The 15421-nt window shown below is 39.8% G+C and overlaps 2 protein-coding genes across 3 annotated transcripts; one reads left to right on the top strand and one right to left on the bottom strand.

The window, feature by feature from the left end:
• Positions 1–55: 55 nt before the first annotated feature.
• On the bottom strand, positions 56–5604 carry LOC113043149 (peptidyl-prolyl cis-trans isomerase B). Of its 2 annotated transcripts, XM_026202354.1 has the most exons (10): positions 5168–5604; positions 4638–5079; positions 4409–4536; positions 3895–4087; positions 3578–3816; positions 3348–3490; positions 3148–3273; positions 2969–3044; positions 1635–2832; positions 1129–1201 (listed from the first exon to the last, which is right to left on the bottom strand). In XM_026202354.1, exons 1-9 carry the CDS (start codon positions 5292–5294, stop codon positions 2609–2611), a joined length of 1698 nt encoding a protein of 565 aa, XP_026058139.1. In that variant the 5' UTR covers positions 5295–5604; the 3' UTR covers positions 1129–1201; positions 1635–2608. The 2 variants fall into 2 exon arrangements, with proteins under 2 accessions (XP_026058140.1, XP_026058139.1); XM_026202355.1 differs by lacking the exons at positions 2969–3044; positions 3148–3273; positions 3348–3490; ... (3 more) ...; positions 4638–5079; positions 5168–5604 and adding exons at positions 56–439; positions 531–715; positions 910–1003 and having other exon boundaries at positions 1088–1201; positions 1635–1846.
• Positions 5605–6883: 1279 nt separating this feature from the next.
• On the top strand, positions 6884–14300 carry LOC113043151 (NUAK family SNF1-like kinase 1). Its single transcript, XM_026202358.1, has 3 exons — positions 6884–7112; positions 7876–8988; positions 14227–14300. Exons 2-3 carry the CDS (start codon positions 8779–8781, stop codon positions 14260–14262), a joined length of 246 nt encoding a protein of 81 aa, XP_026058143.1. The 5' UTR covers positions 6884–7112; positions 7876–8778; the 3' UTR covers positions 14263–14300.
• The last annotated feature ends 1121 nt before the right edge of the window (positions 14301–15421 follow it).

Genomic DNA, 15421 nt, shown 5'->3' on the forward strand with positions numbered 1-15421 from the left:
TCTGATTTGTTCACGGTCAAAAAGACGAGGCGTTTATTCAAGCAACACAACAGCATTAAGAAAACCTGGATCCTTTATTGAAGATTTGTTTACAAAAGCAGGTTGGAGTGGGTCAGGAATCTGACCCTGTGGAATGCCGGTTTGAACTGGACCCAGGATGTGCCGCTCTGCGGATCAGGACTGGTGCGTGATGGTCCCACGAGGGGGCGGAGCTCCAGCGAGCACATACACGTACTCTCTCTTTTCACTAAAACTCTAGTGGCACCCAATTCAATCCCCTTAAACCCAGAGTCCTGTCGTCCCCCCCAAAATTAAATTACTCTTTAGCTACTGCGTAAGGCTTTTCCACCTCGATTTTGCCGCAGTCGTGGATCATGACGTCCTTGAGAGGTTTATCTCTCCCATCAGTCTTTGTGCTCTCAATCGTTCTCACCACATCCTAGAAGACAGCAGGACACGTAGCACAGACACTGGAGTTAAATGCACACATGACTTAATCTCCACAGATTAAATAAAGTTGAGATATTCACCATGCCCTCCAAGATTTTGCCGAACACAACATGTTTGCCATCCAGCCATGGAGTCTGGACCGTGGTGATGAAGAACTGGGAGCCGTTGGTGTCTTTGCCGGCATTGGCCATGCTGAGCCAACCAGGACCATAATGCTTCAGCTTGAAGTTCTCATCAGGGAAACGGTCTCCATAGATGCTCTTACCTAAATAAAGAGGTGTTAGAAATCAAGTAATACTTCTTCAGATGATAAACTGAGGCAGGGTTTCAAGAAAAAAAAAAAAAAAAAAAAAAAAACGGGTGGGGTGGACCGGGCGGGGCCTCAAAAAACATACCGAAGAACATTACGATAAAACATGGTATTCATCTTAAACAAAAGGGTTTTTAGTGTTGTGATACCTCCAGTTCCATCTCCTTTAGTGAAATCTCCTCCCTGGATCATGAAGTCTTTGATCACACGGTGGAACTTGCTGCCCTTGTAACCAAACCCTTTCTGGAAATCAGAATTGCGAATTTCAGACTCATTTTACTGTGAATCATGAATGGCGAGAGAAAAAAAAAAAAAAAAAAACTTCACCTCCCCAGTAGCCAGCTGGAGGAAATTTTCTGTTGTTTTTGGGACCGTCTTTCCAAAGAGTCCAATGACAATCCGTCCTGCATCCTCATCACCGATCCTTATGTCAAAGTACACCTGGGAAAACGACCAAATCCAGAGTCACACCAGAACATCACAAATCAGTTCTGCCTATGCATTATGGTGAATCCACTTCATAAGCGACCATAAAACACGGAGTTATCATTAGACAAATATTAATGCGATACTTATGATTATATTATAAAACATGTGCATGGTGTTATCAGTCTTCCTATATTTCGCACAACACCAAATGAACTTCGGTAAGTTAAATGCACCACAAAAAAAAAAAAGAAGAAAAAAAAAGAAGAAAAAAAAAAGAAGAAAAAAAAGTGGTTTTCAAGCAAAAAGCACTAGGCTACGCGAATCTAGCCCGATATATTAAGTGTGAACGCAACATTAGATTCGAATTCGAATTGTGTTATTTGTGTGCAATAGGCCAGACACGGCGTTGCAGTGAATAGAGCAGAGCAGCGCATTGTTTTTGTACCTTGGCCGTGACTTTCGGTCCTTTTTTCTTCTCATCCGCCTCTGACCCGCTCGGGAAAAGCAGGAAAATTACCGAGCCGACGATCAATGTGACTGCCACCAGAAACTTCATCCTCCTCTCGCAGATCCGCACCATATGAACAACCCCCCAAAAAACTGTATGTGTGGCGAAGATTGTGTATTCGGGTTTGTGGGGCATCCGGGGAGGAGATTTGAGCCCAGAATTCCTCAACATTGAGATTTGAGCGCTAGAGCTGATCCAGGAACAGCTAAATTAATCAACTCACTGTGGGAACCTAAGATGCTGTGTGCACGATTAACTGATCTGAGAACAGGCGCCGGGAGCGCACTCCGCTCTAGATGACGTGTCCTGACACATCAGATGCTGATTGGGCGAGCGTTTGTCTGTCAAGGATTGAAGAGCCAATCAGAGTTTGAAACGCGTAAGGAATGGACGGAGCCACAGGGTTTTCAGTGCAGACGTATCGGCATTAAAGGCGCACGACGAGACAAAAGCAAGAAGCTGATGTGTGTAATGGCATGCAGACATTTAACGAATGTAATGGAGTAAAAAATGCTTACAACATAAATATAAGTACCTCAAGTTAAAACAATACACCACAAATTTAGGCTGCTAAAAAAAAGGCTAGTCGAGACAAAAGTTTCTCCCATCTCGAGTTTGTGGTAATAATATCTGACAGGTTGATGGGTTTCGTCTTTCAACACTTTTTTGGTGTATGATATGAATATATAACTCCTGTCAGTGTCATATTCCCACTTCTGTGGGTATTTTCTATATAGTTTATGAATCGTAATGTAGTTGTAGGTCTATCCATAACAAATGTCCCGTTATGAAGGTGGAATACCATATATTGACGATTCAAAGACACATACTTTATTCTTTTTTTTGACACTTAAAACATTTTATTTATTTGTATACAAAAAAAAAAACCACATTAACATGACAAAGTTAACTTAATCTTCAAGTAGGTTTAATGTGCTTAGTCTAGACCCAAAATACTGCATGAAGATGTCTGGATGGCCCTTATAAAACTGTGCCAGCAGCCGTTTCTTCTCTTTCAGGGAATATCTGGTGTTTTCGTCAATGTTTTTCAAGAGAGAGTACAGCTCGTTTTTAGTGGAGTCCTTTATGGTCTCGGTGTACAGGTCTCTTGGCACTCGCTGACAAAACAGGGGATCTAATATACGTAGAGAAGACAAATCAGTATAGTATTTTAGTACAGTATTTAAAAAACATATGTTTCTGTGCATATATGACTAAAACTGAAAACGTAAAGCTAATTTAAGGCTAAATTAACACTGTAAATATCATACCAGTTTTGGAAGGATCTCTCTTTTTCACAATGTCATCCAGTTTCTCACTGACAAGTTTGTGAAGGGAACCTGGAATCTAATAAAAGCAAGTATGATGACGCAAAACAGCCGAAAAATAATTAGGTCTGTATTATATCATTAGTGACCAGTGCGGTCTTAATTCACGAAATAAAAGAAACCTTGAAGATCTCCTGGTGATTGTCGAGCATGAAGAGCATCAGCAGGTCTGTCTTTTCTTTGGTCAGATTCTTGCTCTGGATGACGGCTCTGGTGAAGGTCTTCTTCACAACCATTCGATTTTCAATCTGAAAATCCAAAACAAGTGTAAATGGTTGAGAAATGTATGAAGAGCACACCACATGCATTAACGACTCTTTACTTCTTTGTGCAGCCGGACGTTTGCAGCATCTGCAGCTGTGGCCATAAACTCCAGCAGCCTGCGCAGTTCCTCGCGTGCAGACGCAGACAGCAGCTTCAGCGTCAGCTGCAGGACTTCCAACGCTTGTTCAAACTTCCCGTTAGCTGGATATACAGGTAAACACAGGAAAAATTGCCACAAAGCATAGTTGTTTTTTGTAAAGAATTAATCATTTGAAGAGCGTTATTCACTCAGGAGATTCATGATCTCAGTGTAGACATCTGCCATGCTATCACAGAGGAGAGGCTTGTGCTCCATGTGTCCGTAGTGTTTGTCCAGCACATGGAACAGCAGTAGTTTACATTCATCCATCCCCTGGCCATCCTCTTCCTCACAGGAGAATGTGGGCAGCTCTCTGCTCACCTCCACCACAAGCTGATCCGGAAGGAAATCCAGCAGGTCTATGGCTGCCCACAGCCAAACATCAGCTCTGGGAGGAGGAAAGCCAGTTAGGCTTGTCGGAGCCTCATTGTCTGATTTCTTGAGTTTAAATATGAAGAGGTCTCACTGTGATTCTTTGAAGGCCTTGAGAACCTCACGGTCGAGGTAGTTGCTGGTGTAGAGAAGGTCAGGCTCATTATTACTGCCACGAGACGGCGGAGAAACAATCTTCGCACAGTTCAGCACTCCCTCCAGCAGGGGGAGATCTATCAGCTGAGACAGCTTCCGCACGGTCTGCTCGTGCCACACCTCTCGGACCACTGAAGGAGAGTTCACATCAATATTGGTTAAAGTTGCACCTAAAGGCTTTTTTGAAAGGTCTGCTGATGTGCACAGTAGTTTTTGTATTCACTGCATTTAGTTTAACACTTTGACTCATTTAACATGCATTTTTGACTCAATATTTATCCCCAGTTCAATATTGCTTTGTTGGCATGAATGTACATGATATTGTCCAAGCTTAGTATACATATGCAAAAAATAAAAATAGTAGAATAGTTGGTAGATTACCATTGGACTGGTCCATTACAAACACAGCCTTTGTACCACAAACATAAGCAGAATCTGAACAAAGCTCTTACCAGATGGAGGAAGACATTCAGTGGGAGGAGAACCGACAAGTCCAGTCAAGTCCAGCTTCTCCATGAGACGATCCAACACGTGGTCTGGTTTCACAGGTGTACTATGGGAGAATAACAGGATGTCCTGCCTAAAAAAGGTAAAAAATAAAAATACGAATCATTAGAATTTAAATTTAGAATAAAATGATTCAGTGCTACATTAGAAAACATCTACAGTGATCTGAAACACCTGCATGGTGTGACGTTCATCGAACTCTCTTCAGTGGGAGGGAAAAGCTCCATTTCTAGCACGTCCAGGCACGGATCCTCCATCTTTAGGAATCTGTAGAGACTGCTGCTGCTGTCCTGGAAGCCTCCTGGTTTACTGGTCTTCCCCAAAACTTTGGTTCCCACCACCTCAAACACCTTACAGTCCAACAGCACCTGGCACAACCGTGCAACCATGGCTCTGGAAACCTGGGCATCTCCAAGAACCTTATTCTGGGTCAGATAATCCTGAATGACATCCACTGCATCCGAGCCCAGAAAACAGTTATCGTGAGATCTTAGATGCTGTCTGCGTTTCTTGACCTTCACTTGGGCTTGTAGAGCAGTGATAATGTGGCTCCAGATTTCTTTCTTTTCAACCTTGTTGGTTTGTACATCTTGAGGTCTGCTGATCAATCTGTGATCTAAACAAACAAACAAAAAATGTATTTTACTGTGTCATTAAGTGCTTAAAATTAATACACGTTATCTCAAACCTAAAACAAATTTTACCAAGAGGCGTGTTGAGGGGACTGTATAATTTCCCCACTATATTTAATGCAGCAACCTTATCCCGAACTGAAGCCATGTATTCGTTTCCTCGTTGCAGATGTGACTCACACTCATCAAGCGTTCTCATTAATCAACAACAGCTCATTAGCGACCTCTGCATGATTGGCTAACAGTGAACCAGTGAAAATGAGTGCATAATAACAATTCCCAGATGCAACACTAGATGGGAGCAAAACACCGTTACATAATTGAGGCTGCATTTGGAACAGCACATTGTCATACTGTCTACTATATCTGCAGGGTGCAGTTTAAATATTGTACACATTATGAAGATTATTTAATTTACCTAGCAAATGTATCTAGAATTACTAAATGTGACGTAATGTGCAGTATACAATTAAAGCATAGGAGGTTATGTCTCCCTCAACGCAATCATCTCTTTTTTCTTTTTTTATGATTACATAATTTTTTACACAAAAGTAGACTTTAAGAATATGAAATAATTGTTTTATGATGCAATAATGTTCTAAAGATCAAGTGACAATGATAGCATGCTGTATCTGTATCTATCTATCTATCTATCTATCTATCTATCTATCTATCTATCTATCTGCCTTTCTGTCTGTCTATCTATCTATCTATCTATCTATCTATCTATCTATCTATCTATCTATCTATCTGTCTGTCTTTCTGCCTTTCTGTCTGTCTTCTATCTATCTATCTATCTATCTATCTGTCTGTCTGTCTGTCTCTCGATCTGTCTGTCTGTCTATCTATCTATCTATCTATCTATCTGTCTGTCTGTCTGTCCATCCGTCCGTCTGTCTTTCTATAGTTTGTAATATTGTCTAGGTTTATGGCACCCTTTCATGGCAGCTGTTTCTGTTTTCCGTGTCAGATTGATCTCTCCTGTCATCATTTGAAATGAAGGATGTGTTTGTCGTATCACTTTCAGGCATATCACAAACACGCTCTCGCTGGAGAACGCAGACATGTGACCCACGATCAAACGCTGGTAATATACCATTCTGTTATCTGCATTTCTCTGTGGTCACCTCAATCACTTTCTCTCTCACACACACCACGTCTTTCTTTGTCCTTTGTGGTTCCTGCTGTTTTTAATTTGTTGAGTGTAGGGAACTTTTCTGTGCAGGTTTCAGTGCTGAACTTGAAATAGTTGCGGCAAAAACTCTGCCAGACGCCTGAGGGGCTGAAATACCTGAATGAAACATTTTAAAACAAATCTTTGTTTGATGTCCAAGAGAAAAATGAAACCGTAACATGTCTAAGGATCAAGGAAATGCTAGCATATAAATAATTCATCAGTCCTTTTGTTTGAAATCTTTGTTACATAATTTTTTTTTTCAGTACTGTCAATCACACAATACAGGTTAGAGAAGGAATGTAGTAGAACATACATTCTATAAATTATGATAATTATTTTGCTTTTAAATGGACAGACATAAAAACAGTAGCTTGAATTTAAAACATTCAAAGAATCAAAGAAACAAATCCTGATTCAGAACTTGTTCATTCAAACATTTGGATGATCTGTATTCGTTTGCATGATGTTCTGGCTCTGCTGAAGTGAATAACTGTGACCTACACTTGCATTTCCACCGCTAGGGAGCAGTTTGTCTCCCATGATATCTGATTCCAGGGTGCATCTGAGGCCAACTTTCATCTGAGATGCAAATCTTGGAGCAACACAGTTGCACACAGTTACTGCTCGAGTCTGAAATCCGCTGCCCGACCGCTCACCACAACACAGGACCGTCCAGATTCCCAGTGCTCTCCAGATCAAACAAAGACAAACGGCTCAGTCTGGAGTCTGTTTGACTCAAACTTCCCCTCCACCAATCAGTGGCTAAATTACACCATGCAGGATCCAAACAGAAGCAAACAAAAGAAAACAAAGCTGATTGGCTGAGGCAGAATGTGCAGGGTGAGGTTTCAGGCATGTCTAACTGTCTAAATTGCAGGTGAAGCATTCTGCAGTCAGAAGAACTCACTTGAATCAGGAATATTTAATCTGTATATTTTGGTTATTTCTGGTCAGCTAAACTTGGTCAAAGTTTACTGGATTATTTATGAGGGCCATAACCCAAGACATGTGGCTCATGAACAAAGCTGGAGGCATCTTTGCTGTTTTAAATGAATAGATCTTTTCTTGTAGATCTTTGAACGTTTATTCAAATTAATCTGACTCCATGCTGAACAAATGAGCAAAACAGTTTCCATGCAAATTATTTTGCATCAGAGCTCAAGTGTTCCATGCATGTTGATCCAGTTTTATATAAAAAGGCAAGACCCCCCCCCATTTAAAAAAAAATAAAATAATAAAAAAATGCTGAGAAATCAAAATGCAGAGTAATAAAGAGACAAAAAATAAATATTCAAATAAATGTGTGTATAGTTTTTTTTATCTAAATAAAGGCTTCTTGACTTAATAAAATTGATTGAAAAACATTTTATTAGAAATAAAACGGTAGAAATAAAGAAAAAATATTTAAATAAATAAATACTTGGCAGGTGTAAATATATATATATATATATATATATATATATATATATATATATACACACACACACACACACACACACACAGTTTATCTATTCTATATTCTGTATCATATTCTCTGCATAAAGTCTCAGTATGGTGGGTATTAATATATAAATCTCACTTTACCTTTCTGTTTTCCCTCTAGGAAAGCAGAAAAACAATATCAGCAAAAGTCAGTCACAGAGAGAGAGAGAGAGAGTCTGAAACACACACACACACCGTGACTCCGCCCCCTTCGTCTTTATTCAATGCTTCTCAGCCTGAAGGACAGAAAGAAAGAATCACAGATCAGGACACCAGGAGGAGAGACGGGGCGAACACATCGAATCATGGCCACAGCAGACACAAGACCGCAGCACATCCTTCCGTCCGATCCCCGCGCTCCGAGCCTCTTATCACGGATCACCGGCACCAGAACCGAGCTGACTGACACCACGGCGGATCCGCGGCCAGAATGAGGGTGATTTACGTCCAGAACGCCGGCGTGGTCGCTGCTTTCTCGCCTGAGATTTTCTGCGGTAGATTATTAAAACAAAGGAACAACGGAGAAATCATGATCGAACGCGCCACGGGGAAGAGAACACGTCATAACGGAGTAGAATACGTCATAATGTTTTAGAACGCATCATAATAGAATAGTGCACAATAGATACATTGTCGTTCTAATTGTGAATGATACATTGTAGCAGTTTATAAGTGCCATAAAACCACATGGCAGGTGTTTATTAGTTTCTTTTTAATAATATTCCGTTTTAGTCCGTTCATAGCCCTGTTTTATCGTTCATAATTAGCCTGGGATTATTACTTTCCTTTAGATAGCCTACCATAGCCGGCTATAGATAGAACAGATAGACACCTCATTAAAACATGAGTCATTATTGACAATCATAAATTAGTTTTTATGTTAACATAATAAACCTTTGCATTGTAATTTATTTATTTATTTATATGCTAATTAGCTATATTAATTAGGTCTTATATTATCTATATTTCAAAGCATTTAGTCAAGATATTTAAACATACAGGGAGGTATAAATCCTCCCACGTGATGGAGACACATAGGCCAGGTGACCCGCCAGGCCCCTCAGTGGTGGCGGAGGCCTCTGAGGGCCCCGGTGAGGTCAAACGCAGCAGCTCTGGTGTGAAGAAACATCATCACAAACACAACCTGAAGCATCGCTATGAGCTGCTGGAGACCCTGGGGAGAGGAACGTACGGCAAAGTCAAGAAGGCCATCGAGCGCCATTCTGGAAGAGAGGTGAGAGCTTCAAGCATCTGATAAATAAATCAGTCTAATGTAGTACATCTGAACTGCTATCCAGAAGGTTGTAGTTTCAATTCCTGCTTTACCCTCTAGTTGAAACACACTGTTGTGGTTCCATAGTGATTTCAGATGGAAATGCATTGATACATTTATATATTGAACTTTTGAATCAAATAATCATTTGATAAATGAAAGTAGACTTGGCCTGGATCTTGGGCCGACTGTAGTTTGTAGTTTAGGGTGTCAGCTCTGCTATGAAATCTGTTGTTGTGTTTGGCTCTTTTCGTCCATCTCATGGGAATTCCACCCAACGCGTGTGCGGCGCATGCATTCGCTTGTGCAAGAGCAGATGTTTTAAATCTCATGTAAAGTTGCTCTAATAGTCCCCAATGAAACACATCCCTCTTCAACCAATTGATCGTTTCTGTTGCAGTTGGGTTCAAAGGTGACTGCTGACCACTCTTGGTAAATAATATGCAACCAGCACCAAATGTGTTAGAGAACTTGAGTTCTGAAACCTCGGGGTGCTAATGAACTCTGACCTAGATGCTAAGTTCTGCTGTGGGTATCTAGGTCAGGCAGGGCTTCAGTGTTCGTTTGTTCATTAATCAAACACACCGGATTCATTCGCCACACTTTGGCACGTGGCTATTGTTGTTGTTTAACATTGTCCTCTAAATGGCTCGGTCACCACAGAACCTGGAACAGCTACTAGGGGAAATGAAATCTTTCCATTCTGCTAAAAGTTATACCAAAAATTAAAATTTGGTTATTTACTCATCCTCATGTCAGTCTTTAAAATGTCTCCATGTTTTTGATCTATTCTTTGAAAGTCAATGGGGTCCAATTTTGTTTAATATTTTGAGGATAAACATTAGCATCTGGTTGATCTGACTAGCTTCTACCAAGTAACTGATGAACTTGGATTAAAATACAGTAGAATTTGATTGGATGTAAAACTTTTGATGACAAAAGTCAAGGGAATAAGCTATGTACGACTGTATAGTTAGTCATGTTTTGTTATTAGCATTTAGCTTAGATTTTTTACCTCAGGAATAGATCTGCAACCCATTCTAGCAGTTGAAATGCCCTCTAGTCATGGATATTTCCATGGAAACACTGTTGTTGGTGACTGTTATGGGCTGTAAGCAGATATATAGCCATCTTTTAGTTTAATAATTTACAATCCAGGCTATTTCACAACACATACAGCCATATAAACACACACAGGTCTGAGTGTATTGGTGGGCAGAGTGCCATCAGAGTGTTGGCAGGCTGTTGAAGAAAGTATGAGCGCACGCTAACAGACCTAAAAATAAAACGGCACACACACTACACATACATGTTTTTTCATTTACCTCAAACTCAGACGCATGGTAAAACATAATTTGTCATGCGTGTTTGTGGGCCCATAAACAAAAAGTCACTCAGGGAGACATGCAGTGTTGTTTTTTTGGCATGAGATTAGTGTACTTAGCAGGAATTAGTCAGAAAAACTGTTAACCGGCCGGACACGCTGTCTGTAAAGAGTTATAGCACAGACATATAGATAACAAGACATAAAAACCACTGATAACTGCCATAGAGTATAAACATTAGTCATCACAGAGTCTTAAAACACATCTACACATGCACAGCACTGGAACATTTAGATTTCTTTTCCTATATGTGATAGTGTATTCAAAAATGTAAATTCTGTAAACATGTAATCATGCTCATGTTGTTCTAAACCTATATGACTTTCTTTCGTTAAACACACACACAAAAAAAATTAGTGCCCCTTTGTGGCATCGCTGAAAATACAGTGTACTCTCATTGCGTTGACATATTTTAGTGTGACTTCACACTTTCATACATAGAAGTGATGACATAGTTGCATTTCACATTTTGCAATGTATTTTAAAATGGGCTTACATACCTAGAATCATTTGCATTAATTTTGAAACATGTTCGAATGCAGCGGTGCATTAAATTGGCTTTGCTTGTCTAAGAGTATTTGCATTTGAGTTTAAATTGCATTCTGATTTTCTAAACCAACAGTGTTTGAAATAGCACTTATGCATTACGGAATAGCAACTGAATAACTTGCAAAATTTACCTTTTCTGCTTGCGTTAATAGTGTTTATTGTGTTCTGATACATTTTAGAATGTTACAATGTGAAATCACACTTGCATTCTTATACATTTTGCTTTCACATAGTTATGAATATAATTTTGAAAAATTACACAGTGCAACACTGCATTCAGTCGACCTAAGAGTATTTGCATTCATCAACTTGCATTGCAATATAAAATTGCTTTCTGAATAAGTCTTTGTGTTCGCATAAGTGCCTTCCAATTTTTTTTTTGAATAATAATCTTTGAACTAGAGCTTGCGTACATAGAAACATTTACATACTTTTTTTTATTTTGTGGTCGCATACTTGCATTCCTTTTTTTTAGCGAAATTATCTTTGAAATAGAACTTTCAAACATAGAAGCATTTACTTTATTTAGTGTAGTTCCTCTAGGTGATGTCCCTTGCTAAACTAACAAACTGAATGTAATGTAATAAAGCTTTACAGTTTGTTATCTCATACACAGACAAACAGAAAGTTCTGACTGTTAATGTAAGCAACAATCCAGAGCAGCATATTCCTGACCTCTACCCCTAAAGCACAGATAACCGAAGACATTGTGTAACATATTCTTCTTTATGGCTTTACCAGCCACAGATTCACCATAATGACCTGAGCAGACAGACAGATAGCATGAGTGTGTGAGCTTTCGCACGTATGAGCTCGTGTTTGCTATGCATTTGTGGGTATCTGAATGTACAAACAAGATTAGAGGTCCACATAATGGTCAGCATTCCTTCCACAGTGTGTGTGATAAATGGGTCACATGTTCGTCTGTGAGTGTTTCTGTGAAAAGGTCACTGTGACAGTGCGAAAGCAGACGGACACTTGAAAGGCCATCTTGAGCAGGAAATTAAAATGTTGTGGAGAATTAATATCCTGTATTGGGGCCAAAACAGTCTGATAGATTGTAGTGGGTTTTAAATTCTGATCCAGGGTCAAGTTAGGGTTTAGGGGTGATTGCTAGGGCATTCAGGGTGCTTGCTGGGCTCTAGGGTTGCTGGGTGGTTACTAGTGTGGTTGTCAGGGTTTTGGGGCAGTTGCTAGGGCATTCAGCATAATTGCAAATGTTTGAGGTGATTGCTAGAGTGTCTGGGGTGATTGCTGGATAGTAGCTAGGCTATTTGAGGTGGTTGCTAGATATTTACCTGGGTAGTTGTGAGGGTTTTGGGTGTTTGATAAGTAGTTGCTAAGGTAGTCTCGCTGATTGCTATGTGGTTGCTAGGGTGTTTGGGTGGTTGCTAGAGTGCTAGGGTTGCTGGGTGGTTACTAGGGTGATTGCTAGGGCTTTGGATGGATGATAGCATGATTGTAGTAAATGTTTTTTTGAGTTGTTGAAAAATGGTTTCTAGGCTATTTACATTGATTGCTATGTGAATTCTAGGATATTCACGGAAAATTGCTAGTTTTGTGTAAATGCATTTTCGGGTGGTTCTTGGGTGTTCTTGTTCACCTTGCTAGATGGTAGCTAGGGTATTTAGGGTGGTTGCTAGGTATTTACTCGGAGTGGTTTCTATGTTGCCTGGGGAGATTGCTACAGTGTCAATTTTTACTAATTTTATTTAATTAAAAAGTAGCATACCTCTACACAAGATTTCGAGGTTTCAATCATGTTTCATGACAAAGTATAATACTTGTTCAAATCCCTCTCTTTGCAAACACCATTAATGAAATACAAAAACTCATCTGCGCTTTTATTGATGCTGTATTCTGTTCATTTGGCTCACCGACAGATAAACAAATAAAAAGCTCCACTGGTCAGAATCCTGTTATTGCCTCTGTGATTTTCTTCCTGGAGATTATTTTAAACTCTTGCTCCTGCTGTGTTTGAACAAACTGCAGCATTAGTATCCCTGCCGTCTCCAGCAGACCTGGTGGGAGGTGAATACCTTCAGCTCCACATAACTTCATGAGCTCATGGAAAACGCTCGCTGATGGCTTTCCAATAAAGGTTTGCCCATTCTTCTTTTAGTGCACTGGTCCTGGTTTCTGGATTTGTTTATGTCTTTTTATTCCACATAATCAGTTTTGAAGCATTCCGCTAGGGCTTGCCTTTTATGGATATAGTCAGTGGTTTACCTTCAGCACCTCGGAAACATGTGGTTTTGGTTTCTCCAAGAAACACGGCGGTCTGCCTGCTTGCTCACCATTAATGACAAGACACGGGCTATTCTGAGAATGGATGAGTGGATGGACATGTTATAGGGACCATCACTGTGGGAATTACATCACAAAACAAAAGGAATTGACAAAGGGCTTCCTCTTTTCCAGCTAGGCTTTGTCATCAGCTCACTCATTGTTCCAGTTGTTCTTTAAATGGATGTGTAGCACGTGCCTGGGAGTGTGCGATAGGACAGAAATAGACAGGAAATCACTACCCAGATATAATTTCCTCTTTCCTCCCCATGACATTATCCATCATTCAGTCAACAGGGCAGGCATCTCCAGTTCTAGAATGTTCGTTTCTGGAGTTCTAAACTCCAGAGGAACTGAATGTGGAACCTCATGGCTTTTATTGTATTATTTAAAAAAAAATAATAATAATAAAAAAAAAAAAAATAATAAAAAAAAATATATATATATATATATATATGTATATAAACAATACACAAAAAAAAAATTGTTTGATCATTTCCATGAATTTTATTAATGTGAGTGATGAAAACTTGAAAAATCTCCCAAATTCAGCGGGTGAAATAAGGTGTTCAGGTAATGTGATCATATAGAGACATCAGTGCAGTGTCCTCAGGGCCCACAAGAGCCGAATAAAGACATGAAGAGAGCTTTCATTCCGCTTCCAAACACTGCACCCTCATTTTCTCAAAAAAACATCAGGAAAATTACACAGCACAAGGCTGCAAAATATGCTCAGCCGTGGTGTGTGTTTATGGGATAATTCTGTGTGTGCGATGGGATGATTACACCTCTCTGTCTGAAGAATCTTCTCAGGTGTTTTTCTGACATTCAGAAATAGAATGTTTTTTCAGAGCCATGGCTAAGTGGTTAGCTATGGTGCTAATCTTTGCAATATGAGTTCTAAGCTAAGAAAAACATAACATTTTTAATATCTTTTGACAAAGGAGAGATTGAAACTGAACCTTTTTCTTCTCTTCAGGTTGCCATCAAGTCTATCAGGAAGGGAGAAGATTAAAGATGAGCAAGACATGGTTCACATTCGGCGAGAAAATTGAGATCATGTCGTCCCTTCGCCACCCCACATATCATCTCTATATATGAAGGTATCTATCTCTCTAACTCAGCAATAAATAAAACATACAATTCTAGTGAATTAATTTATAATATTTCATTAACTATAATACAGTTTTGTTGTGAAGGGCAGTAAATGTTTCTGGGCATCACCCCGCCCAAGCATCTGGCGCTGCTGCCGGCTCCTGTCACACGTCCAGAATCGGTTCCCTCTTTTTACAGAATCTCTCCTGTCCGCCATCGCTTTCCACAGAACAGCAGAGAATGCAAGCCCAAATACAGTTTAAAGAGAGAGGGGTAACAGAGTTAACATAACACAGATTTACTGTGTCAAAGAGAGTAAAATGTTTTATTCATGAAATAATATTCAAATTAAACTGGATCAGTCACGATGTGAATGTGACTTTACTCACTTCTGACCAGCATGTGTTTCAACGGTTAAGATCTCCAGTGAAACTCTGTGTTGATTATTTCTATTAAAGACATTTTTGCTGCCGTCTGGTTTCCACGGTGGGCCTGGCGAGCTCTCGGCGTGCTGACTCGACATTTTTTCCACCTAAAGTCCGTCTGGGTTTATAGGCCAGTTTATTTTTGAAGAGTTGCCGTATTTATCTTTGTTCGGTCTCATGACTCCGCCTGTGTTGTGGTTGGCCCGACTCAAAGAGGGGAGAACACCTCTTTAAATGAGTCTCTGGAGTTACCAGCTCTAAATGAGTCTCTGTAGACACTTTTTTTTTTTCTTTCTCGTGTCTGGCTTTGTCTTTCATTGCTCCAGTGTCAGAGTGTCTTTCTGTTTTAATTTTGTGAGGTTTTAAATTATGTTTATGGGTTTGGGCTGGTCGTGGAAATTTTCAGATAGAGGAATGAATGTGAATTGTTTGTGTACCAGTTTAGCTGCATTAACTTCCCAGAGGACTATTTTTATAACTCAAAGGTAGCTCTCTGATTGCCCACAAGTTTAAGAGTTACGAGTATTAAAAGTTTTTCCTAAAATTCCACTTGAGCAAAGTCTCCTTTTAGAGAAACAATTGAGATGACCTCATTTAGGATTTTCCTTTCCTACAGGCTGCATATCATGGTCTAAATTTATCGCTGAGCTCCGA

Source organism: Carassius auratus, chromosome 25 (genome assembly GCF_003368295.1).
Source record: "Carassius auratus strain Wakin chromosome 25, ASM336829v1, whole genome shotgun sequence".
NCBI classification, from domain to species: domain Eukaryota; kingdom Metazoa; phylum Chordata; class Actinopteri; order Cypriniformes; family Cyprinidae; genus Carassius; species Carassius auratus.